Genomic DNA, 26,355 nt, shown 5'->3' on the forward strand with positions numbered 1-26,355 from the left:
AATTCGGAGAATCAGGCATTAAAGTTTATGTTGGAAATTAAGAAACCTATATTTCATGTAGACATTAATACACAGTTTTAATTGACACTTGTTAGTCCTGGGATTTCTGGTTGGCTAAGGCGTGCGCCAAAGCCAGGCAGAAACCACCACTCTAGTCAGGGCAAGGGAGTTACACGCCAAAGATAACCCCTGCTCACCCCCTTGGTAGCTTGGCACGAGCAGACAGGCTTATACCGGAGGCAATGTGTAAAGCATTTGCGCATGCACACAGCAACAACATCCCAGGCACACTTAAAAAGGAACTCTACACAAGGTTATATCAAAATAACTTTTGTATTGTCAAAACACATCAGATAATAATCACACAATACACATGGTGCCAACTGGCACGGGCAATACTCACAAGGGATTATTTACACCAGGTCAGGGCCACGTGGGCCACTGTCAGATACAGCACTTAGTAGAAATAGCACTTAGAATAACTGTAGCACACAATAACAATTGTAGAACACAACCAGTAACCACTGTTAAAAGGTAGGTACACACTATGCAATACTAATCACCATAGGCATAGATCACGCAGGGACACATGAACTCACTAGTATAAACTATACTAGGCAAAACAACCTCCTAAGCATGAAAACAAATTTAGAAGTATCACAGGCATAAAGGCATTGCACATTACGCATAAATCACATTAGGCCTAACCAGTATAAATACAGTAGGCAATCACCTTGCGCCACATTTAGAGCACATAAATCACATTTAAGGCCTTGCGCCCTATCCATAAACCAGCCCCCCTGGCCAACTGGTATAAAAGGGGGTGGTGATGGACGGAGCATCTGAACCAGTCAAACACTCACACACAGTCAACAGATCTGGATTTAATCCATCACCGTTCTTTAGCCCACTCTGCCACACCAGTTCAGACATGGCCATATGCAAATCAGTCTGACCCTGTGCCTCATGGGAACAGTCCAGCCCGAACTGCCAAGCCATGCCTTCCCTGGACCGGAAACAAGCTTCCGAGGACCGGTTTCTGGCATTGCAGCCGTCTTCAGCCCGGCTTGCTTGAATCCAGTGGCAAAGTGAGCAAGGGACTCACGTCAGAGCATACCCTGCCAACTTATGGTGAACAAGTGGTACAAAAGGGGGTGGTGATGGACGGAGCATCTGAACCAATCAAACACTCACACCCAGTCAACAGATCTGGGTTTAATCCATCACCGCTCTTTAGCCCACTCTGCCACCCCAGTTCAGACATGGCCATATGCAAATCAGTCTGACCCTGTGCCTCATGGGAACAGTCCAGCCCGAACTGCCAAGCCATGCCTTCTCTGGACTGGAAAAAAGCTTCTGAGGGCCGGTTTCTGGCATTGCAGACGTCTTCAGCCCAGCTTGCTTGAATCCAGTGGCAATTAAGCTGAAACTCATCCTCAATTTTGTTCCAATTCAGGGAGGACCTGGGATGGCAGTTCAGGCTGGACTGTTCCTATTGGAGCTTTGTAAAGCGCGAACAATCACCCATAAGGGTCTCTAGGCGCTGGGGGCCATCGGGAAGATTAAGCAAGGTATTGCCCAGAGTCACATGGTGCTGGGCTAACCTGCCGCCGGAGCCAGAGATCGAACCGTGATCCCCAGATTCCAGCATCAGTCACCCAGGCCGCGGCGCTTAAAGTTTGGCAGACAAGATAATCTTCCATAAATGTGGGTGACGTCCACCATATGACAAGTGTAATATTCCCTATGGCACTTGTAATAAGGTAGATTAGATATCCACCATGTTTCTGATGGAATATGCCATCCACCAAACTCTAAATATGGCCCTTAATTGTTTGCCTGTTTGGCTGATATATTTATTCTGTATAACATGTACCTAGGGACAATTTATTTATTTATTTATTTATTTTATATGCTTATAAAGCGCCAGACTAGACCCCCGAAGGGGTATCTCCGCGCTATTGCTGCAACAAAGAGTGTTTTGATTTTGAATGTGTGTCCAAACAGAAGAAAAAAAGCTACAGGGAATTATTTACGATTTTATTTAGGATACAGATAGGTTTTTAAAATTTTCCGGAAAGTCAGGTGACTAGAGAGAGATCTTAGTTCTGGGGGCAGAGAATTCCAGAGTATTGGTCCGGCATAGGCTAGTGCACGGCCGCCTTGTCTGGTCTTTTTTACTCTGGGTACCTGCAGTAGCTGCTGATGACTAGAGCGCAAAAGGCGCCCTGGAGTGTAGGGCTGGAAGATTTTAGTCATGTATTTTGGGCCCTCCCCTATCATACTCTTATGGATTGTACATAGAGTTTTAAACTGGACTCGTTTCCTCACTGGAAGCCAGTGGAGTCTCATCAGCAGGGGACATGAGGGTGTCCTTGGAGGAGCATTCAGGATAATCCTTGCTGCTGTGTTTTGGATTACCTGTAGTTTACTAAGTTGCTCCTCATTAGCTCCAAGGAGCAAACCGTTGCAGTAATCAACCCTGCTGATGACAAGAGCCTGTACAAGCGTCTTTCTGTGATGGTCCGGTATGTAGGGGAAGACACGTCTTAACATACCAATAGCCCGAAAGCAGGTTCCAGCAACTTGATTTACGTGGCCTTTGAAAGTAAGTTGCTGATCAAAAAGCACTCCCAAATTCCTGACTGTACTCTTGGGAATAGGGACGGGGCCCAGCTCCAAGGGCCACCAGTCAGATGCCCAGTGTGTCGCCGCTTGCCCAAAACACATGACCTCCGATTTTCCCACATTACACTGCAGACAGTTTGATGACATCCATTCTGCAATGGCTCTCATGCCATCTGCAAAAGATCTTTTTATTGCAGGTGTAAGGTTTTTGAAGGGGAAAAGGAGTTGGGTGTCGTCGGCATACGACACCGGGGTGAAGCCGAAAGATCTTGCTAAGTTGGCTAAGGGGGCCACATACACATTAAAGAGTGTAGGACTCCGGCACGAGCCTTGTGGCACTCCCTTATTGAGCTCCCTAAGAGTGGATTTGTGGGAGCCCAGCCTAACTTCTTGGTAACGACCAGTCAGAAAGCTCTTCATCCATGCCAGAGCCTCTCCCTCTACACCCACCTCGCCTAGGCGGTTGAGGAGCACTGTGTGAGACACCGTATCAAAAGCGGCGGAAAGGTCCAACAGCACCAGAATCATTGAGCTGCCATCATCCAGTGCCATTTTGATGTTATTGGTCACCGTCTGAAGGGCTGATTCTGTGCTGTGGTTTGGCCTGAACCCAGATTGCGAATAGTCCAGGCCGTCCGTCGCTTCAAGATGTTGAGAAAGATAGGTGTTCACGTGCCTCTCCGTAACCTTGCCCAGGTAAGGTAGGAGGGAGATAGGTCGTAAATTGGAGAGGTCTGTCCATGGGGAAGATGCTTTTTTTCTAATCGGGTTCACCACCGCCTTTTTCCAGTCTGCTGGAACCTGGCCTTTTGTTAGTGAGATGTTGATCATATCTAATATGGGAGGTCCCAGGAGGGAAATCATGGGGCCAACCATCTTAGCGGGAATAAGGTCACTTGGCGACCCTGATTTAATTTGACTACCACCCTAGTGTAATAGTCTAAACACATTCCTGTTTTCTGTATAGTTTGTTTCAATATCTGCTGTTTACCTTGGCTTTGCATTTTGACTTGCCTTCAGCCAGTCTAGAGGGCATGATTCACATGCAGAACATGGTCTGCGGGTGGGATTCAGAAATAGAATTACTGAGGTGTGATGGGTAGATGGATAGATGGATGGATGGATGGATGGATGGATGGAGAGACTGATATGCGATTTGTGGTCGATGAGTTAGAATAGTTACATGGATGGGTAAAGACTGTGTTGCACAACATCTTTTTTTTTAAAGTCTCATTGTACTTATTTTTCTCATATTTTTTATTTTGTTTTTGTTCAGATGAAAATCAACGAAGATGACCTCTGGATTCGGACATATGGTAGACTGTTCCAGAAACTGTGCTCATCCAGCGCAGAAATTCCAATTGGGATTTATAGGACACAGTCTCATATGTTTTCTACATTGGATGTAAGTATGAAACTGGAGGACAGAAAATGCCTTCAATATTCCAGGTGCCTTCACTAAACCATCTAAGGCTTAAAGTGGCATCTCATTGTATTGGATCAGAGCTAATGCCAGCAGATGCCTTCCCTTTGCTGGCTGACTGTCTCTTAGGCATCAATATTTAGACTGTATTCGCTTCTGTTTCTCAATTCAAGCACCCTCAAGTTATCACATGGTTGTATGGAGCTCCTTACAACCACCAAGTAAATCAATATCTGTTTATACATTGGTCTGAGAAGGTAACTCTTTTTGTTCGTGGTGTTCTCATGACCCCATGTGATTATCCACACCAAAGGCTGCTGAACACTGCTTCTGTAAATCAATGAGCACTTAATAGTCTTCTTCTTGCTGTGGCTTGTTTAGAATTTTGAAAAATTACCAAATAGAAAGAAGCTTCTGTTTCGATCCTAATGTTTCACATTCCATGGCAGGTCTTTAGTTCCTCAAATTATGTTGTAGCAGTACTGAGATATAGATAACAAAACAGCCAACATCACCACGTTCCCCCTAAACCATGTTCACCCCTGCAGTGCTGATGACGGCCCCCAGCCGTCATGCATTACGGTGCTCGTGTGCTGATGACGGCTGGGGGCCCTCATGAACCCGCCCACTTTGAAAAATGCCGCACAGGCGCAGAATCGCGGACGCACCCAAGGAGTTAAAGGAAATAAGGAACTGGTAGCAGTGGATTTCAGCATGTGGCATCACTTATCCCAAACTCATGTAGTATTGAACGGAAGGTGGACATGAGCATCGTCTTATAGTGCTCCTGAACCATACTGGTAAATGCAAACACAGAAGTGGTTTCCTCCCTTCCAAGAAGTCTTTGCATGGTCAAACCCACAGTAGCTGTCTTTGCATAAAGAACAAGGTGCGAAAGTTGAAGCAAGTTATATGATAAAATGCCACAATCTTCATGTGAGTTCTCAAAATATAGCTTAAAGTAGCTAATTAACTCATAGCCATAAGGCCATTTACTCAATGTTTCATTGAGTAAATGCAGCCGCGGCCTTTGCAGGTAAGAGCGGTGGGGCCAGGTGTTCGGCGGGGGGGGGGGGGGATATTTCGACAGAATACGACAAGGGAAAATTAAATACATAATTAATTTTCCCTCGCCGTCTGTCAAAATCCCCCTCAACCGGGCACCACCTCCCACTACTCTTACCTGCACGGGCCGCAGCTGTCAAAATGCCCAGATACAAGTGTTGCCACCTCGCACTAGTACAAGTTGGCAGGGTGCAGGAACCCACATTGTAGCATCAATTGTATTTTTGTTCACAAATTTCACCTACTGGAAGTCAAGAATGGTATGCATGACAGGGCACGGTAAATCTGGAAGCGCACATTATTCTCCATTAGAGGCATGAAAAAAATTGAATTGCATGAGATAGGGTCTGGAATACGAGATGGAAACTATAATTCTGGACACAAAATTCCCATGCCTCCTGTACCATGCAACTGGCAGTTGGTACTTAGGGCTCAAAAGCTGCCAAAGGTCCAACATCATTCTGGGAATGTGAAGCCTCTTGTATACTAGATTAATTTGTAGCTCTCTTGCCTATAAAACTCCTACATTTACCTTTGCATTAATTTCTCTTTTTTCCAAAGTGGATCTAAACAACATTGACAAATGTAGTCAACAAAACAGGCATCAGTTTAAACAAGTCTCAAATTCTATCTCTCAATTTAATTATAAACCCATACAGTGTCTACATCATTAAGGCTTAAAACAACCCCGTAAAACTCAATATGCCCACTGAAAATGTTTGCCTTTTTTTCACCATGCCTAAATGTTCTGTGCCTTAAAATGGATATATCATAGATAGTGAATAAGGAACCATGCAGCTCTATATTGTTTGAGCCAAATTCAGAAGAATAATTTTGAATCTAGTTAATCAGATGGACTTGTGATTAGTGTGTAAATGTTTGATGGAACAAATTAAGTATATTTCTAATTAAAGTAGCCTTTATCTGCATTGGTGCACATATTCTTAGAATAGAGGATGCTTAGGTCACATATATTAAGCAGAACGATTTTTTTTAAACGATTGATTGTTCTTTTTCTTAATATGGTTTTAGCTCAATGTAATACTAGTAATGGAGTTGTGCCAGTCGCCTTGCTGGCAGAGCTGACTGGCAAGGCAATTAGTAGTTTGTTAGCCTTTTTGTTGTAGAAGCAGTCAGTGAAGACAAAGGCTCACTGCAACCTGGTTAGGGTCTTGACCAAGCCAATTCATGGTTCTTGGTTCATCTAGCTGTTTATTTCAATTGAACTGATATTGAAGCCATAATAAAGTTTTAAACGTGATCCTATCCTGTCCATATTAGTATACAGGGGTAGTGCCACTTATCTGTGTTAACTATGCCATGCAGTTCCCACAGGAGAAATTCTGCCTGCAAGGGAAACACATGTTTCAAAGTTTTGATCCTGGTATGCAGACAATTTCAGTTTTTAGGCAAAATGTAAGCTATTTGAGTAGCTTTTCATCATGTTTAAAAACATGGCTTGAGAACTACTCGTCAGGTTTTTTTTTTTAGGAAATATATTTATTATGCAAATTATAATATTACGTTCCGGTGGCTTAGCATTTGCACTTTAGTTAATAACTCAGGGGTATTATCAATGCTGTTTGGATCTTAAAAATTGCATATCTCCTTGCTATAGGGTGGTGATATTGCTGGATGCTTTTAAAATTCATGTATGTAAAGATATATATATTTTTATATTTTGAAATTTGTAACGATTTTAAGTAATCACTTATAATAAAATATGATTGACTGATATTCGTCAGGTGCTTTTGCAACCATGTGTAGGTTCAGCTATTGGTGGGCAGGGGCGTACTTCAAAATAAGAGACATATTTAAAACAGAAAGTTTCCTTTGTGAAGTGTGTCCCTAGTAAAGGCCAATGTCAGGAACTCTCCATATAAATTATAATATTACATTCTTTTTTCTTACAGCCTCCTGACATGCGAACACAGGTGAGTACCTGATCGTTTGTTTTATATTTAATAGTAGGCTCATTTATTTATTTTTTTGAGTACTTTTAGCCAATGCACAGTAAATGATAGACCAAAACGGTACATTAAAAAGACATGAAACAACAGTGATATTTGATAATTCTCCTGATCAAGGTTTCTTGGATAATTCAACAAACTTAGGGGCCCATTAGGATGGCGGGCAGATCGCCCCCGCCGGGCCGGCAGTAGCCACTGCCGGCCCGGAGGGGGCCATCTACCCGCCATCCTGCCATTAATGACCCCCTCCACATTAGGATGGCGGGGGGTGGGGGGGCGCTTTTCTGCCAGTCGACTCGTCGACCAGGCGGAAAACCTTTATAATATGGTGGCGGTATCTGCAAGACCCCACCATCTATATAATGATGAGTGCATTGAGCAGCCTTTCCATGGCGGCGTTGCTGCCATGGAAAGGCTCATGGTCTTTGCTGTTGGGGGCCCGTAGCGGGCCCCCAGGGTGTGGGGGGTGGGGGTGTGCACATGGGGGGTACCTATGGTACCCCCCTGCATTTGCATGCACAAGGTGGCAGGCACCGCGCAGTGCCTGTCATGTTGTGCATGCAAATGCACAACATGCATTTATGACATTGCGGCGGGTGCTACTTACAGCACCGCTCACCACAATGTTAAAAATGCGGGATGCGCCCGCCAGTGTGGCGGGTGCATCCTAATTGGAATAGAGGGACCGCCTCAACATGGGCGGTCGTCCCGTGCCCCGATCCTGGGCGGGCGGATAAATCCGCCCGCCACCGTAATGGGCCGCTAAATTCAGATTGGATGAACACCTCCTCCTGATTTGAACTGGCAACTTATTCCACAGTTTTGGCCAACCAGAACATTAATAAGGTATGCTAAGAAATTGAACATTAAAATACAAGACGAAGAAAGCAAACTCAAGACAATGGAACTGGACCTTCGATTGAAGTAGCAGAGATGGACATCGAAGTTGGACAAGATAAGAGGAGATATGTGCTCCTTATTGTTGAAGATAATAACTCAGAAAAATATAAAGTGAGCAGTAATGCATTTGGGAACAATGACATGAAGATGGTAGCAGTATTTAAGATGAGAAAAATCTAGTGTTTGGAGTAATAGCTTCAAAGAAGACAGCAGTGACATGATTTTCCAGATGTTGAAAAGAGGAAAACATAAAAGTTTAGAGATAAGACATTTGATCAGTAATGTTAAGTAAAGATTTAAAATCTAAGCCAAAAAATGAACTGTAAGAGAAGTTGAGATGGCAGAAAAAAGCTCACATGTGTAACGATGAAAGTAGGAGAGTTTGAGAAAGTAAGAGGCCACTTTAGCCTCAACAGCAATAAAACTGGCAGATAATCGAGCCCTATAAAATGAAGAGAAGGTGCAAAATGTAAAGAAAAGTTGGCAGTTGTCCACACAGAATTGGAACTCGAAACTAAAGAAAGGTATGATAGTTCATATTGTAATAGTATGGGAAGTTAAAAATACAAAAAATCTAAAAGTAGCCTTAAGAAATGCTACAGTTAACATGGGTAAGGGACAGACAAAAAACCCTTGCAGAATGCTGAGAATCTGAGGCTTGAGAGACAGGTAGATTGAAACAGGTCCCAAGCAGAAATTAAGAAAGATACTTTCGAATGGTATAGAGAAATGTCTGGTAAGATGAGAAAATAGTAATGTTTGCTGTGATGTAACTGATGAAGAAAACTGGAGAACAATTATTATAGATTAGCCAGAATGAAATCTTGTTGTTACACATATATAAGTACAATTGTAAATGATACCACATAAATAAGAGTACATACCTTACTGAATCCATAACCTTCAATACTTTGTTTATTAAAAAATATCTATCAGCAACTTATACTCGGAAAATCCTTTCGGGGGGCCTCCTCTAGTTGGAGCTCCCAATGACTGTCAATAAATCCCTTCATACATGTTAGCTAGCCTCTGCCGCCTCATCTTTGTATATCGGCCCTTAGCTCATTGGTGTGTGCCATTGACACTGAGACAAATCTTTTTCGGGGTTTTTGGGCTTGAACAAAAGAACAATTTGGGCCTCATAGAAAAAGAAAATGATAAGTACTGCTTATCAACCTATAAGACATGATCTATAGGGGAAAAACTCTCTATCTCACTCGCAATATCGATTAATCCAAAAACTCTTTGAAGGAACTGTATGTGAGAAGTTGGCCTGGTATATGGTGTTCACTATTCTAGTAAGCACTTTGCACCAGTCCAAACAACCCTTATGGTGATGGTTGTAAAGTCAACCTTATAGACCAGCTATCCTAGGGGTAGCATGGACAAAGCAGTCTTAGGCTAAACTCAGGAGGGCATGTGAAGCCTGCTGTTTTACCTTATGCAATCCCTTTAATATCAAATGAAAGGACACCACACAGGATATATATTCAAAATATATATGTATTTATTACTTTTAAACAAACCCCTGAACTCTTTATGAGCACAGAAGCACAAGCTCAAAACAAGTAACTTACTAGAATGGACAAAAGTTGCACAATTATGGATAGGGCCGGGTGGCCCGTCAAACCATATATTAAAAAAGTGGTATAAGTACCACGTCACGAACAATGGTAAGGCCTAGGGCCTTGAGAATCGCTGGGGCTACACTGGACTAACAATGGTTAGGGAGCAGGAGGCCCACGGGATGCGTGTGCAGTGTCTAAAGGCACACATATTCACACATAGAAGTCAATGGGTGCGTAAAAGTTATAAAGTTAAAGATTTAGGAGTCTTCCGACTGGAATAGAACTTAACCACTTAAAACTAGGACACTAGGAGTGTAACCCTCTACAGGAGCACCGTAGTACTCACGTTACCTAACCCACAGGAAGTGGGTGCATAGGTCCCAAAGTGTGTCGGGTTTCGTCTTGGAGATCTATGGAGCCTTGGAGAAAAGATGCTGCAGGCGGCCAGAAGAGAAGAGTCCAGGTGGATCTAAGGGTGGATCGAAGATGTCGAGAACCTGAAAGCAGAGTAAGCATGGGCGAATTTTGCGAATCTCGCGTTCGCGAATTTTGCGGATTTGCGAACTCGCAATCCGCAAAATCCGCGAATTCTCGCGAATGTGCGGATTTTTTTTTGTGTGTTCGCGCGGGTTTCTGCCAGTTCGCGAGGGTTTTGTACAATTTCGCAAACGCGAACTTATCTGTCGGGTCGCAAGTTTTGCGAACTTGTTGTTTCTACGTGTCCAGCCTGTTTGGGACACTCTTCTTCATCACTGCCACTCTCTGTCACCACTGCCACTCTCTGACTACTCATGCCACCCTCTGGCCCACCCATGCCACCCTCTGTTTCATCACAGCACCCTCTGGTGTACATTATTGTGGCAAAGCAAAGCACACCTTCCCTGCCTCAAGTGACCTGAATTAATTTGGGGCTGATTAATGTGTCACAGAATATTTTTTTAGCTGGCACCTGCTTCCTTAGTGCTTCCTGATTAGTGATCTTTTGCACTTGCTAAGTGCTTTCATTGTTGCAAAATTAGTTACAACACCTGCCCTGCCCCAACTGACAATAATGAATTAGGGGCTGATTAATGTGTCACTGGATTTGAACTTCCAGCCTGGCTCCTGCTTGTCTGCCTTAGCTGTAATTCGGGACCTTTGTGTAACTATTCTGAGGGTCAGAGCAGGGTCACATAATAGTTGCAAGTAGGCAACTGAACTCTGGAGGGGCCCCTCAGGAAGCACTACAGGAAATGGCTACTAATGATGAGCTTGAACTTTTGAACCTGGTAAGTAGTTTCAGTTTTGCTAAGATCGTATTTCTGCAATTTAGCGCTTATTCGCGGGGCGCGAAGTTGAACTGGGAAGCCGCGAACTCACGCGAACAGTGCGAGCAAGCCATAAAATCCGCTGCTCGCGGATTTGCGGATTTTGCGGGAAATTCGCGAATCTCGTGGATTGCGAATTTACCGAAAATCCGCAAAATCCGCGAGCGTAACGGATTTTCCGCCCATGCTTAAAGCAGAGGCGACAGAGTCTGGGTCACTAGCCAGTGACCAGGATGGAACCAGGTGATGTCCTGTGCAATCAGGTGCTGATGGGAAGCTTGTCTCTGCAGCCACGTGGACCAGGAGGCGTCAACGACGACCAGGAGGCAGGCACGGACTGTCGCACGAAGGCTCTCGTTGTTGGCGGAGTTGGCTGCAAGATTGCGGCCAACAAGCCTTGGCAAAGGAAACCCATGCAGAAATCGATGTAGGCTTCTTACTCAGACCAGCAAGGTCTGAGGGGCTGCTTCTTTTGAGGGAAGCAAGGGCCAGTCTGGAGCAACCAGACCAGTGGTGTAGTTTCACAGAATCGTCGCCAAGATGGCTACTAGCCAAAGGGCAAGTGACCGGGCAGACGCGTCGAGCAGGAAAATGCAAAAGGGCCCTGGGTTCGGGCTCCGGCGGGAGGCGGCAGCAAAGCAAGTCGTCGATCGCTGGATGGTGCCTGCTTGTGCACTCACTCCTTGACCACAAGGGAGATTCTTCAGTCGTCGTCTTCCAAAGTAGAGTGATGAAGGTCCAGATTTTCGTTTCCGTGTTTCAGTCTGGATAATCTCTAGACTCAGCTCCTACCTATATACGAATCTTAGGGGCTGGATTACCTGCTAGGTCAATCCTATGGGTGGGATCAGGGAAGAGGGTGGTTTCACCCCTATCCCTTTGTCCAGTTTTGTGCCAGAGCTGGGGCTGGAGTGCCCCAGCACCGGTTTGAACTGGCCTATGCATGGGACACCTTGTGTGCCCCAGGCAGTGTCTCAATCCTTTCAGCCCTCCCTGTCCCAATACACAAAGTCCTGCCTGGGGTGGTGCTAGCACCTCCCAAGGCAGGAAACCTATTGTCCAAGCCTCCCTCGCTGGAAGGACTCCGAGCAGCAGGAGGTCAGACTTGTGTCTGTGGCAGCAGCATCCATTTTGTGATGCTGAGGCTCTGGTTAACTTTAACCGGGAATAGTAGGAACAGCATGTCTTCTCCCTCTAGGAGGGTGGAATGCTACCCCCGTCACCAGAACTGGCGAGGGGGTAGTATTCCAAATCATATGACACCTTACTCGACATGTTTTGATAAAGCCAAACCAGAGTTAGCATTTAACCGCGAGGTTCATAATGCACTTTAGAGTATATGGTATGGCAATATCCTAGAACAGCTATAAGGACATGGATCCGAAAGCTGCAGACACACTCAGCTCATGCTCGAGCACCATCTCACATAAAACCAAGCACTCTGCCTTCAGGATTGTTAAGGCCTGCCATAGGAGTGACTTATAGGTGTATATGTGTCCAGACATAAGGTTAGATATAGGTATACTATATCTAAGCAAGATGTGATTACACGACCTTGCCCCAGCTGAGTGATCAGCCAGTTGTGTCAATGTGAAGGGCCAGCCAGGGGTGCCATAATACATGCTGCAGCCCCTGGTAGGCCTTGGATGCATCTATGCCCTGGGTACCTATAGTACACTGTACAGGGGCTCATAAGGTGACCCAGTATCCAATTGGAGATGTACCTAAAGTACATGGAGTCCATTTTAAAGAGAGAGCAGATAGCCTGGGGCCCTGATTAGCAGGATCCCAGGCCAACTAAGTCGAAAACCAGCTAAACACTAGGCAAAAAATCTGGGGTAACATAGTCAGGTATCCACCTTCCTACACACTGTATACCAAAGTTAAAAAACGTACTAAAATTCCTGAAAATGAAAATTACGAGACTAGTCAACTTTTGTGTAACTGACTTGCTTCCTTCTTTCAAGACAAAGTGAATACAGTTTACAACCTTTTTTCTGCTAATCAGGGATGTTGGGATTCAACATGGCCAATCCGTTGGGTGACACAGGTTCATCTGCCTCTTCCACCTCTTCTGGGCTCCCAATCCATCGCTTAACGTGCCTGGTTGGTACCCTGCCTGTTTCTCACATTGTACCACCCGTAAATGAACTCTCTGCAACATTGCCCACCTTTTCATCACTCTCTCTAGCACAAGTCATAAACTTACTTAACCAAATCAAGTCGATTTCCCCCTCCTAAAATCTTACATCTAGTGCCCGAGACGGTCTCTGTGCATCTTACAGACATATTTAACCAGATGTTCAGCGCAGGGTATTTCCCCACAGAGTAGGAGTTAGCCTTCATCCTTCCTCTCCTTATAAAGCCTAATCTCGATACCACTGACCCAAACAACTATCGCCCCAGTTTGCGTCTTTCACTCCTCGCAAAAATCATTGAAAATCTAATAACTCTGAGCTAACAACTTTCTTTGAGACAATGGCTTCTTAGACCCCACCCAGTTTGGCTTCAGAAGCCACCATAGCCCCATGCTTGTGTTGATACTGCATCAAACAAATACGACATAATGATGATACAGGAGGTAATCCTGCCTTGATTTTATTAGATCTCTCGACAGCATTTGGTACGATCAACCATGGTATTCTCCTAGATTGTCTTGCCGTTATTGGAATCACAGGAGAGCACTTACCCTTCTATAAAAAATTCTCACCGATCAGAAACAGTTTGTCGCTCTTGACTAATAGAACATACCCCCTTTTACTCTGCCCTGTGGTGTCCCTCAGGGCTTATTGTTGAGCCCTACTCTCTTTAATGTCTATGTGACACCATTGGTCTAATCGATCAGGTCCTTTGGATTTTCGGCAGAGACCTACGCCAAATTGCGGTGTCCTTAGCCAGTGATCTGAAAGACACTGCCACACACTCCAATAATTGCATGCTCCAGGCCAGCAGATGGATGTCCCTAAACTGTTTGAAGCTTAACTCTAGCAAAACAGAGGTTTTGCTGTTTTGCAGAAAAGCATCTTTCTGGTCCCCCAGTTGGTGGCCACAGGAACTTGGATCGTTTCCAACCCCATCTGCCAAGGTCAAGAATTTAGGGATTGTCTTTTCATATTAACTTCAGCTTCCTTTTATATCATGAAGCTTCTCAGAAAAGTCTTCCTCTGTTTATTCTATTTTCACTGAGTTTAGAGCTTAGACACCTTAGGGTAGTAGAGCACTTTAGAAATGTTATTTCCATTTTCATTTTAGCATATAAATAGTGTTTACTATGGGTTGTCATGATTTGATATTTGAAAATCATTTCATCAGAGTTTAGACTTTCCAGTTTACAGTGTTTTTGTTTTGAAAAAATTAAACTTCTCCATGCCGCAATTTGACCTAAAAATACTAACAGTATTTATTTAATTTGTTATTGTGACATGGGCAGAATAGGAGGCCTGGGAGTTGTTGTGTATGTAATATAAGATCTGATGTTTTTATTTTGGTAAATATTGTTGGAGTTTAATTTTGGGATTTTTTTTTTCAGGTACAATATCAGGTAGTAAAAATGCTAAGGCTGTGTCAGATAGACCCATATGGTTTACATTTCTGATATGTTTTACATGGCTTTGAAACAACTTTCACATTTAATATACCTAAAACTCTTAAGTTTCTCTTAACCAGAATGCTAGGAATTCTTTGTGGTGCCACGTAAGGGCTGGCTGCCTAATATGTCTTTCTGGGTTTGATATTAATTGGGAGTTCCTCTGTTTGCCTTAACTGATAACATATTTCTCTTTCCATAATTTCACATGGAACAGTGTGCACATTTCTATGCCTTGTGTTTGGTGTCATTTCACCCTGTTATTCATTAAGTCTTGGATGGTCATAGCAAAAATAGAGGATTTTATTTGGTTGGTGAAGTTATCATATCTAGGTCAAATGCATAGCACAAGCATTGTGATAAGCCTTATTTACCTGTTTCATAACTGATGTGTTATGTATGCGTTTTTTTTCAAATTAAATTTTGGTCTTCTTCTTTGGTAATGTTTGATTCAACATTGGTCTTTCATGGTCGATTTCTGTAGATCCCATTCATGAAAAAGCTGTGGAAAATGTTGGAAATATTCTCCTTTATGTTAATCCTCTCTTTGGAGCAGGAATTCCTCAAGTACTCCAGGTAATCTGTGACAGTCACAGATTCCTCAAAGTAATCACATGCAAATATATTTCCTTGTAATGAAAAGTAACAAGCATATTTGCATGTGGAAATGGGATACTAAACTGCCTTTTAACGTGTGTGTTTTTTTTACACACCTAGAAGCCAAGTTTGCTAGGCCCTGATTAATTCTGGGCAGTGTTTCATCCCATTACTACCTTTTATTCCATCCACAGGAGTCTGTTTTGTGAATGTTTTTAGGGTGTGGGATAGTGGGTTTCACCAAACTTTGTTGGTTATCCTTCCCCCACACTAAAGATTTTCAGTGTGACCAAATCCTATTTGGGAGACTAAAATTTCATAAATAATGCTCAAACCACTTTGCGAAAAAGACAAAAATATCTGGTCTAGATCTTAATGTTGAACATTTCTGAAGATAGCATTAAAGGGGCTTGTGGGAATAGCACACTTCAGTGATCCAAACACGTATTCTTAGAAGATATTTCTGTAGCTACCCAGCCATATTTATTTGCCTGTATCATTGTCATAAGTTTATAGATACACTAGTTTGCAGCATAGTATTTCGACTGGCACCTTTGGTATCTGAGGCCATGTACTTTTGCAGAAGCACACCTTGATCTGACAAGATAATCTAATCACTAAAGTAGTCATGCTAACTGGGAGGAATGATGTCATGTCAAAGTGCTAATTTATTAAAAAAAATATTTCTAATTTTATTTTTAAAAATGCACTAATTTTGATTGATTCACATTTCGACTCGTCTGTGTTTTTTTACAATCAATCGAATGATTTGATAAAATAATTTTGTATTATGATGAAAACAATACATTAAAACATCAAAGCTGCAAGATACCAAATTAATTTGTATTCTCCCTTCTGCCTTTGTCCTGCAATGTTTTGATATATTGTTCATAAAATCAAAATTACAAAAACTAGAAGTCTTCAAATAGATTAATCTTTCCACATGAAGATGATCAGGTCATAATGAAAGACCTATACACATATCAAATGTTTAAACCATCCATAAAAAAAATGTTTTTAGTACTGCATTCTCCTTAAATGTTTGGCCCTGAGAAAGGTCAAATGTGGGGCATAACCATAAAGTAAACAAGTTCAGTGAAATTCCTCACTATTCCTGAATTGTTTGAATTCCTCCAAGTCATTATCATTTTTTCATTCCTAACACTATTTGTGTAATAATTAATAACCACTTTGTCTCTTAAGTCTCAAATTTCAATCAATGTGGAAGACTGTGAGGACACCAAAGATGTCAGGGAGACCTGGAATGTGAAAACGAGTCACAGAAACTCCACTTCAAGTGACCAGTCGGAGCATCCTTTGCTGCGGCGGAAAAGCATGCAGTGGGCACGGAGGTTGAGTAGGAAAGGAAACAAGCACACCACAACTAAAACAGCAGAGTGGATTAGCCAACAGAGGATAAGTCTGTACCGAAGATCAGAAAGGCAAGAGCTTTCTGAGCTGGTGAAAAACAGAATGAAACACTTGGGACTCCCCACCACTGGGTACGGTAAGTACGGTCTAATTCTGTTTGAGAACCCTTGATTAGATGAGCATTTCAATTTATATTAAAATAAAGGATTTAATCTAAAATATTAAATATGATCAGTCTACAAAGCAGCATGCATGGTCATTTCTGGGCAAAAAGAGTGGCATAAAGAGATTGTCTTGTCTGTGGTACACTTCACAGTTTGACGGTGCTTCATAGCAGTATACGCTTTCTGCAGTCACGCCTTAAATATGGAAATATTTTGCGCAACCTGTGTTCCATTGTTCAGTCTTTGTACATAGGAAATGGCCGTAAACAGGATTAGAAAAGTACGGTTTAGTGAGCTTCTTTTCACACACAGCACTTTCGTAACTCTTAGAAGCTTAAGCATAGTTTCCATAGAGTAACACTTAAAATTACAAAAATCCATGCCTTGGTGAAAGCCCTGCTGCACAACAAGTTCCTCTGGAATGCACTGCCCAGGTCAATGAGAGGGAATATGTTAATTCCCATTAAAAAACAGACCTTTCCTATATCAACTTGCTGCCTGCGAAGGAAATAAAGGCCTGTCTGAGTGTGACAGGCGGTACTCTTTCCTTTATAGTGGCTGAGGACATTACCTCTACTATCCTGGTGGACTACCGGGCCTTAAGTTTAGAAACTACTGCCAGCCCAGCGATCATCTCTGTACCTTAAAGGGAATCAGCATTACAGCGGTTCCCTTTAAGGGACAAAAAGGCTGGTGGACAGCCACCATCAATTTTGATGGCTGTCCATCAAAATTGTAAACATTTTTGTTTTTCAAAAAGAAATTCCCAAAGTGGGAGCTTAATTTTGAAAAATAGAAAAACTAATGCCCACCACACCTTGAGTGTTTTCTCCACGGGTGTGGTTATTATTATTGTTTTTTTCTGTGTCTCACTGCCATGTTTTTCCTGGTGGTGACACACAGAAAAAAACTACAATACACCATTCAGTAAGCTTTGCATTGATAGAGCAAAGGGGGCTACATCGACAGAAAATTCACAGTCCGCCTGTCCCTAAAAGTGGTAGGCAGAGAGACAGACAGGGTACCCCTTTGTATTTGTGACAAAGTACCTGTCCTTCAAACCCTAAATCAGGGCTAAAGTTGTATGGAGTTTGCCTCTCTTTTTTCACATGATAGATTCCACTCTCTCATAAGGTTTTAAAGTAAAAAAAACGTTCTCTTAGCTATGCTTCCTCAAGTAACTTCAGATTCATATACACCTCTATAAACAACTGACTTATGTACATAAATAGGATGCAACAACCTTTGTTCTTTCTGAATTTTATCAGGACAGCATGCCTCACAGAGACCCTTGTGTGTGACCTACATATTACAGCTCAAAGTATCCCTGTGAATCAATGAAATTTAGGGAAAATTGCTGCATCCAATTAACTTAGATGAACTGTGGTTTGTTTCATTTATGTAGTGTGGCTATCTTGGTCTGTGCTTGTCCTTGTTTTGCACTGTTCCTCACTATCACATTGATGTACCCTAAGTTAATGTCACGGGCCATTAATTCAAAATCACTATGAGAACAGATGTAGCCATCCTGCACAGAGAGTTCAATTCTCTAACTGAGACAAATCATCTACTTTTTGTCAATAGGATAACATATTTGGGAAAATAGCCAGGCTGCTGATAATAGGAAATTTCAAGGCACTTATTTTAAATGTGCCACAGTATCAGATTGGAAAGCAAAGCCCATGTTCTGTATTTCACTACTGTGCCTGAAACTACCTTGCCCTTGCTGAAAATTGCTGTCAATGAGTAATTTGTGTGTCTTCTCGACCTTAAAGCAAGACTTTCTCCTTGTTCCATTTTCTGAGCAATTACTTCTTAGTTCTTGGATTCTAATTGTCCTGTGCAAGCAGACATAGCATAATGTGGTTGTTAAAGAAAACTTATATTCCAATGGTAAATATTTGACAAGCATAGTTTTGACAGAAGCACCTCAGTAAGAGTGGCACATAAATGTGAAGTTACAACTTTCAAGGTTGTGTTTGCAGTGTCCCAACCATGATTAGGGCATCACAATTGTTGCAAAACAGTTTTGAAGTGGCTTTAGAATAATCAAATAATCACATCAGTAGATAATTGACAAGCATAATTTTGACAGTAGTACCTCAGTAACTATGCCACAAAAATGTGAAGTTATAAATCCAGAGGGGGCGTATGAAGAGCCCCCACCATGATCCGGATATCAAAATTGTTGAGAGACTGTTTTGAAGTGGCTTTAGAGTAATCAAATGTCACATCAGTACACAATGACATTCCTATTAAAACGTTTGTTTCGGTCTCTGGTACATTTCACTCCATAAACTCATCTGACCTTTTTTATTCAGAAGAGTTCCCTTCCTAAAAGATAGACTTATTACTTTTGTGTTTGATATCACCAGGAACATTTAAGCAGAAGTACATGTTTTGTTTTAGGCATGCAAATTGAGGATTCATAATTTATTACATTGTGATAGTACAATTGTATTTGTCCAGTGTAGCTGACTCTAACATACATGATGAAGACTAATTTATGTCCACCAGCTTCTTATTTCAGAATAAAATGTTCCATGTGATTTTCCAAGGAGTGAATTTATAAATACATTTAAAGAAATTGTTGAATGTTTAAAGCCACAGATGCATTCAATACCTTGACAATGACTTCCCAACAAACAAATGTGTCAACTCAATATTATGTCTTCTTTTGAGTGTTCTGTAGTCCAGGAAAATTAAGAGAATTAAAGCCCTAGAATCAATAGTATTTACACTTTGCAATGCTGCCAAAGTCTTGAGTATCTAATTTAGGCAGATTTTGCTTCTTGCATCATTTCGTTAGAAATGCAACAGATTTCAGTCCTCTCGATATGTGTAAAGATCTCTGCACAATGGTAGAAAGGGGAAAAATATTCAAACACATTAAAAACTATGCATTACATTCTAAGCTTTGAACTCATTTCTCATGTTTAATAAAGCCTTGTAACTGATAAAACCTTTTCTATAAACAAACTCGTTTAAAGATGGAGAAAGCAATGCTATTATAACTGACATAACAAGAAAAATACATCTGACTTCCATTTTATATGGTGTAACCATAGATGATGGGCAATCAGTTTGCTTCATTGTTGCACTGTGCTAAACCTGGGGTCTCCATCCTTTTTTTGTAATAATATCTTCTTATAGTCAATGAAAATCATCCTAGGATATTACTATTATTAGTGTTGTATTAGTCACAAGATCAGACAAGATTATATTAGTGACCACCCATATTCAAGATTACCAGCAGTGATCAGCTGAGTTCATCAGGCATCATTCTCAGCATTAATATTTAAAAAAAAACGCTTTCTCTATGTGGAATGTTTCGAAGTGGGTAATACATAGCAACTGTAAGTAAAATGACTTTGGCACCAAGGTAATAATTTTAGTAACATGTTTCCTCAATGCAGCATGGTTTATCACTCAAATGTCATCTTTATCTCCATATAAATACAGAAAATGCATTGACTCGAGCACATGTGTTTCAATTTTGGTATCCATAAATTTAACTAAGCAAACATTTCTAACTTATTAGGCTGGGTTGTACACAGGACAGCTGCATATAAGTAGCTAGAGAGCTACTTTTAGCCAACATGCTACTTGTTGGAGAGGCCTGTACTAACCTGTAGTTAATGAATTTTTAGCAGAAATCTCCATAACCTACAAGTCATAGGTTTAAATCCAAGCGAGTAATTTATAGCACTACAAAGTCAGAGTACTGTCAGTATGAACGTTGAGTGTTCAAATAGCATCTTACAGTATAAAATCAACACCTTGTTCACAACATCAAATCTTCATGTGTACACACCAGGAGTTCAAGCCTTTGTCCATCGTGTTGCCCATTGGCGTGAACTCCTGGCATCTACATTGCTACCCTTAGTGGACCAATGTTTCAGCCTCAGTATGACAGCCTCTCAATCAGAAGATCCACAGTGACTCGAAATTCTATGACCTGTCTGTTGGTTGGTGTGAACTACTTACACCATGGAACGTTGATGATCATATCTCTCCATTGGTTGCTTATCATGAAAGGATTTAGATTAAAAGCTTTTGCATGGCACAAAAATAAGTTATTGGTACAAACCCTTGTCTTTACATCTACAAATTATCAATCAAGGGCTTCAGCATTCTTTGTGTTCTGTCAGTGTCTTGCTTTGTGAGTGCCAAGGTTTTGTAAATCCCAAATAGGTATTGTTTCTACTTTAATATTGATCTCTGCTCACTGGAAGAATAACATTAACAGCTCAAATTATTCTGAAATTAAAAAAATATGGAAAGCTTTAATTATTTTCACTGGTGGCAAATAGCATGATATGCACATGTTGTGCCTTTTAAGATTATGTAACATAACAACCATATACGTTCGAGCAGTATTTTATACAACGTCTCTTTGTCTTATGTGGTTGCCGTAATGAATGTTAGCGTGTGTCAAGAAATTGTCTTAGTTTGTCTACCGGGCTTGTCTAGCCCATACAATAATTCTAATAAAGAGCACACTTAATGAGACTTTAACAATTTTATTAAGAAGATTTATCAGAAATATTAGTTTTAGACTTCGTGATCTGCACTACTGTCTTCTATATCAACCTTGTTATATACGTACCCTTTGTATGAGTGTCATTTAAGCCTCATCATGGGTGGTAATTGTAACTCATTTACATTGTCTGCAAACTTTGTAGCCAGGCAATTAGTGTAGCTATTACCTGATCAAATCATTGGCCCCTCGATTTTATAGAAAGGCAGTTTCTTTCAGATTTAATCCTGGTATGGAATTATCCTACAAGTTATAACCCACCTGACATGCAATAAGATAGCATTGTTTTTCCAAGTAAGCTAATTGTATCTTAGTTCTGAAATGTGTAATCTATCATTCAATTGTACATTTATCAGTACATCTAAATAAAACAAAACTGAATACCGTTATCTTTGTCAAGGAATTGTTGGTATAGTTTAGTCAGTTAATGAACTGCAACAGCGCTTTTAAATCCAATGCACTTTGTGAATTATGTTTATTTCAGAAGTTTTAACTGTAAACATTGTGCTAAGGACATTTTCCTTTTTCCCTTTTTATTTCTTTCACCCATTTGATCATAACAGCACCCAAGCTTTTCACTGGTACTGCTGAATCACTGCTTGCTGATTTTTTTCTCTCTTTCTCTTTGTTTATGTCTTTACTTTTTTACGTTCTTTAGAGGATGTAGCAAATTTAACAGCCAGTGATGTGATGAATCGGGTAAACCTTGGATACTTGCAAGGTAATTCTTCTCCTTGGGAGTCAAGTGTGACTCACGGCACGCAGATTAACAAGAACATGCCAACTGAGTCTAGGGTTTATGTGGTACCAATGCCTGGAAGTCATCACTCGAGATGGGATAGTACTAGATTGGGTTCAAAACGAAATGCGGTTTTGGGTTATATGTGTATGCTGCTGGTTAACATCTATCTGCCACATAGCAAATTTGTGAGTGAAAAAGAAGCAACTTGCTCAACTAGGTCAGGGAACATTTGGAGGGAAAATGTATCATGAAATGCTAGCATTTGTAAAGGTGCACTAGGTTTTCCATTCTGCAGTAAGCGTAGCAGCACCCAGTACTCGTTTCCCCAGCGCTTAAACCAACCAATACCTTGTGTCAAGAGCAGAGGTTGGGCAGTTTGTCGAAGAGGTGTGGACAATCTATTATTCATGTCGCTAATTACATGAAGTTCTAATTTCTGAACAAGGCATGGACTGATGACTGTTTGCTAGGATTAATCTGTATATTTCAGAGTAAAAACAGGATAGTTTTTTTCTTTCTAAATATTGTTGTGTACCTTTCAGCAATGTGACAACAAAGAGCGTGGGATGTTTTTGATAATTAGTCCAAATGCAAAGATTTGGCTATCTTGATGATAGTAAATAATATTTTCTGATAAGGTTATAAGAATTGTGATGCATCTATTTTAAAGGACCGTAACCTCAGAGCCTTCTTTGAAATTATGGCCGTTCAATGAAGGTTAATGAGAGGCTCTAACACCTCTTTAATCCCTGTTGCATCTTTAACATCATGGGGGAGTTAAAGCGGACTTACTTCTGTGAAAGCTAGCATGCACTAGGCCCTTGATGGATTAGTGAAAAAGTTTGTAATCCTAAACCACTGTCCAGAAAATATACTTGCTAATTGGAAAATCCTGATAGGAAAGTAGAAGATAACCTCAGATTTTAGACTCTTAAAATTAGAATTAGTAATAAATGAGAAAGTTAATAAGGCATTTTTTCGAAATGTAAAACTTAAGCCATAATAAAGTAGAAGACTTACAACCATCTTTGTAACTATGAATTTCCTAGTAATAGATGTACTACAGTTGCATTGAAACGTTGGCATTTTCCTGCAATTGCGTGCTTTCTTTAGCTTAAATATGGCCTCTAATGTGGTTTCATGGAAGTCCCCCAAAGACACGATATATTGCCTTAGGTCGATTCCAGTGTAAATCAGTATAATATTTCTCATGCTCAACTTTATTTAACATAGATGTTGCAAAGGAAAATATTGATCTTCAATTGAAAAGGGATTTCTCTAAATGTCTCTTTCATGTATTTTAACATTATATTATTGAAAAAAGTGAGCCCCTTCATAAATGCTAATGTTAAGGTACTTGGTTAAATTCGTTATACTCATAATCCTAATATCTTTGATGTTTAGATTATGCATAGTACATTAAATGTCTGTGCACAAGAATTGACTGATATACATACATAGAAGAAAATATAACATTTTGTACCGACGGCAATATATAAGTGGAAGAGGACAGCTTTTGCCTTTGTGCATGACTTCACCTGAGAAAGCTTCTTCCATGGAGCAGGACTACCTGCAACAACCAAAGGCCTTACCCTAACTATGTGCCAGGCTTGATCATGCAAACTGCGCATTTGCCATGAATGGCTCAAGTTTCGCTGATTCTACATGTCATTCGCCACGAATGGCTCAGCTTATTGTCATGTCATTAATCATCATTTCATTCCCTGGCTTTTTCACGAATTCCCAACGCTGTGTTTCTAACTTATAGTTCTTCTAGTTTTTAAGACGTATATCTCTTAAATTGCTCCTAAGATATTGCATTGAGAGGCCTTAACTCACTTTTTTATGATACTCTTGTAAACATATCTTATGAACAATCTTTTAAATTATTTTTTCAATGATAAAAGGATGCAATAGTTTTGAACAAGGCAATTTCATGAGACAATATTGCTTTGGATAGTGTTTTAAACATAAACAAAAGACATATTTCTGCTATTCATCAAACCAGCAATGATAATTGCCCTTAAAGTTACTTATAAAGGTACAGGCGGTGTCCTTCTGTCAAGTCAATTGCACATTGTTGTAGTTGTATTTCAGGAGTCAATTTAGGATGTTGAACATGTGATGAGAGGTTTCAGATGGAGGTAATCTAATGAGTTTGTGTTATGAACATGAGATAATGGCCATCGGCTCTTCGTGGTGGCATTAATGCATCAGCTGTAAATTCATACACTTTTCATATGTATCAGCCAAAGTTCACCAATGCACTGCCCATTTATTTGGGAACTCTGGAATATTAGGGCTGTTCTATAACTACTCATGTAAGAAATAATATCTTGACAGGATGCAGTGTATAGGTAAATACTGGTGAGGTCTGGCACAGTCTCTTCATAGCACTTCAGAATCTTGTAGATGCTAAGCAGAGAGGGAAATGCCAACATATATATGTACACAGGTCTCTCAATGTTCATTTGAAACAAATAAGAAAGCAGCAATACATTTACTGTAACAAGATCATGCATATAGTCTACAGCATCATTAAACTTCTCTGCTGCCTCCAATATTCTCTGTGAAGGTTTTTAACAAATGCCATTTTACAGAGACTGGTTAATGTCCAGTGAATCATACATTTTTATCTCTGAAAAGATATCCTTAAGAAGCACTTATTAAGGACATACAGAAAACATTTACAAGTATGGGAATAAATGTATTGTTTCTGATCTTAGCTAGTGTTTACAGGAATTTGATTTTCAATTAACTGCAAGTGCCATGAGCATTTTCACCACAGCGCAAAGAAAAAAGTAGCAACATATCCTTAATGATCGAATGAAGCAAATAATAGTACTCAACTTTCAAATAGCTATGAAACAATGCAAAAAAGAATTTCATATTTGTATTCTAGGTTTAAAAATTTCCTATTACATTCTCTTATTCAATAATCTAGGGGTGTGTGAAACTTGCATAATGTACTTTTGTGTAATTAAGTGAAATTATGTCAAAACCAAACTATGTGAAATTACGTAATTACGAGTAATTATGTGAAATGCAAATCTGACCTTTAGCACTTTATTTTTTCATGAAATGCATCCTCTTATCAATTTTGGATGCAAGGGCACATTTTGCGCTAAAAATATAGCACAGGTAACATAAACAACAGCCATTTACATTCTGATTGTTTGGTCTGTTCCCGAACCTCTGTGGCATAATTTCGCTATGGATGGATGTGTATTTATGCAAAGTTGCAATTTTAGAAATTTTGCATAACAAAATGCGATATTCCAAAAATTATGCCAATTACGTCACACAGTTTACAATTCACTGAAGCCTAATATGCACCTGGCAAGAATTTTTAGAATGCTTGAATATGGTATTCCAGCAAATATGGACTATAAAATATTGTGCTATAAGAATATTACAGCAAAAACATTGATTAAAGTATTGACACAGTAAGTATATTTGAGTAAGTATAGGTTTAATGTACATTGCACCACCTATGTATCTTATATATCTTCAAGGTACATACATGTGGTTTTAAGAATAGTAAATCTTTACTAAGAAACATATATCTTCCTCCATGATATTTTGCTTATTAAAATTTAACAACTATAGACTTGCAGAAAATTTCCCTTCTCTAAACAACCCTTGACTACATTGTTCTTGTTTTGAAAGACTTAGGGCCAGATGTACATAGCTTTTTCCAGGTCGCAAATGGCGTGATCCGCCGAAAAAATCATTTTTCTATGTATCAAACCCTTTTTGCAATTTGGTAACCAATTAGGGAATCGCAAAATGGGTTAGTGATTTGGTACTAGGAAGGGGTTGTGCTAAGGGCGTCCTATCCTAATAGCGACTCGCAGTTATATGTTTGAATGTTTTGAGACTGAAATACGGTCACAAAACATTCACATTTTACCGCCTACTTCAAGTAAGTGGTAACCCATATGCAAACAGGAAGGGGTACTCAAGGGACCCCTTCCTCTTTGTGAATGGATGGAAAAAGTTATTTTTTTCAAGAAACACATCCTGTTTTCTTTTTTTAGGGAAATGGGCTGCAATAGAAAAAATTGTTTATTGAAAGCAAACACAGGCCACCATCCCTGTATCTTTCCGATTCCCAATGGATCGCAAGTAGCAACCTACTTCATGAATATTAATGAGGTAGGTCAATTGCGAACCACTGGGAATCTCAAAGAGTGTAAAATTCACACTGTGCATAGCTGTTTGCGATTTCCTAAAAGCGAATCGCAAATATTTGCTATTAGGAAATCGCAAATGTAATTCTATGTACATCTGGCCCTTAAATTCTTATACTTTCTGTCCTGCCTGACAGTCCATATTTATTTAAAACTGGAATAAGATACTTCCTTTTCTCTAAACGTTCTGGTGCTCATGTAAAGCACTTTGAAATCTATGGGTCAAATTAGCGCTATATGAAACTTCAGAAAAAATAAATATCATAAGAGGTCTTTGTCAAGGGTGCACACACATAGTAAA

The 26,355-nt window shown here is 40.4% G+C and overlaps 1 protein-coding gene across 1 annotated transcript in view; it reads left to right on the plus strand.

The window, feature by feature from the left end:
- The window catches only part of KCNT1 (potassium sodium-activated channel subfamily T member 1), a 1,005,890-nt gene that overhangs the window by 938,460 nt on the left and 41,075 nt on the right, over window positions 1–26,355 (plus strand). The window contains exons 26-29 of the mRNA XM_086920997.1: window positions 3,905–4,033; window positions 7,030–7,050; window positions 16,248–16,551; window positions 21,778–21,840. Of these exons, the coding sequence (XP_086777123.1) occupies window positions 3,905–4,033; window positions 7,030–7,050; window positions 16,248–16,551; window positions 21,778–21,840 (517 nt within the window). The remainder of the gene's footprint in view (window positions 1–3,904; window positions 4,034–7,029; window positions 7,051–16,247; window positions 16,552–21,777; window positions 21,841–26,355) is intronic.

The sequence above is a fragment of the Lissotriton vulgaris genome, chromosome 5, assembly GCF_964263255.1.
Source record: "Lissotriton vulgaris chromosome 5, aLisVul1.2, whole genome shotgun sequence".
Taxonomy (NCBI): domain Eukaryota; kingdom Metazoa; phylum Chordata; class Amphibia; order Caudata; family Salamandridae; genus Lissotriton; species Lissotriton vulgaris.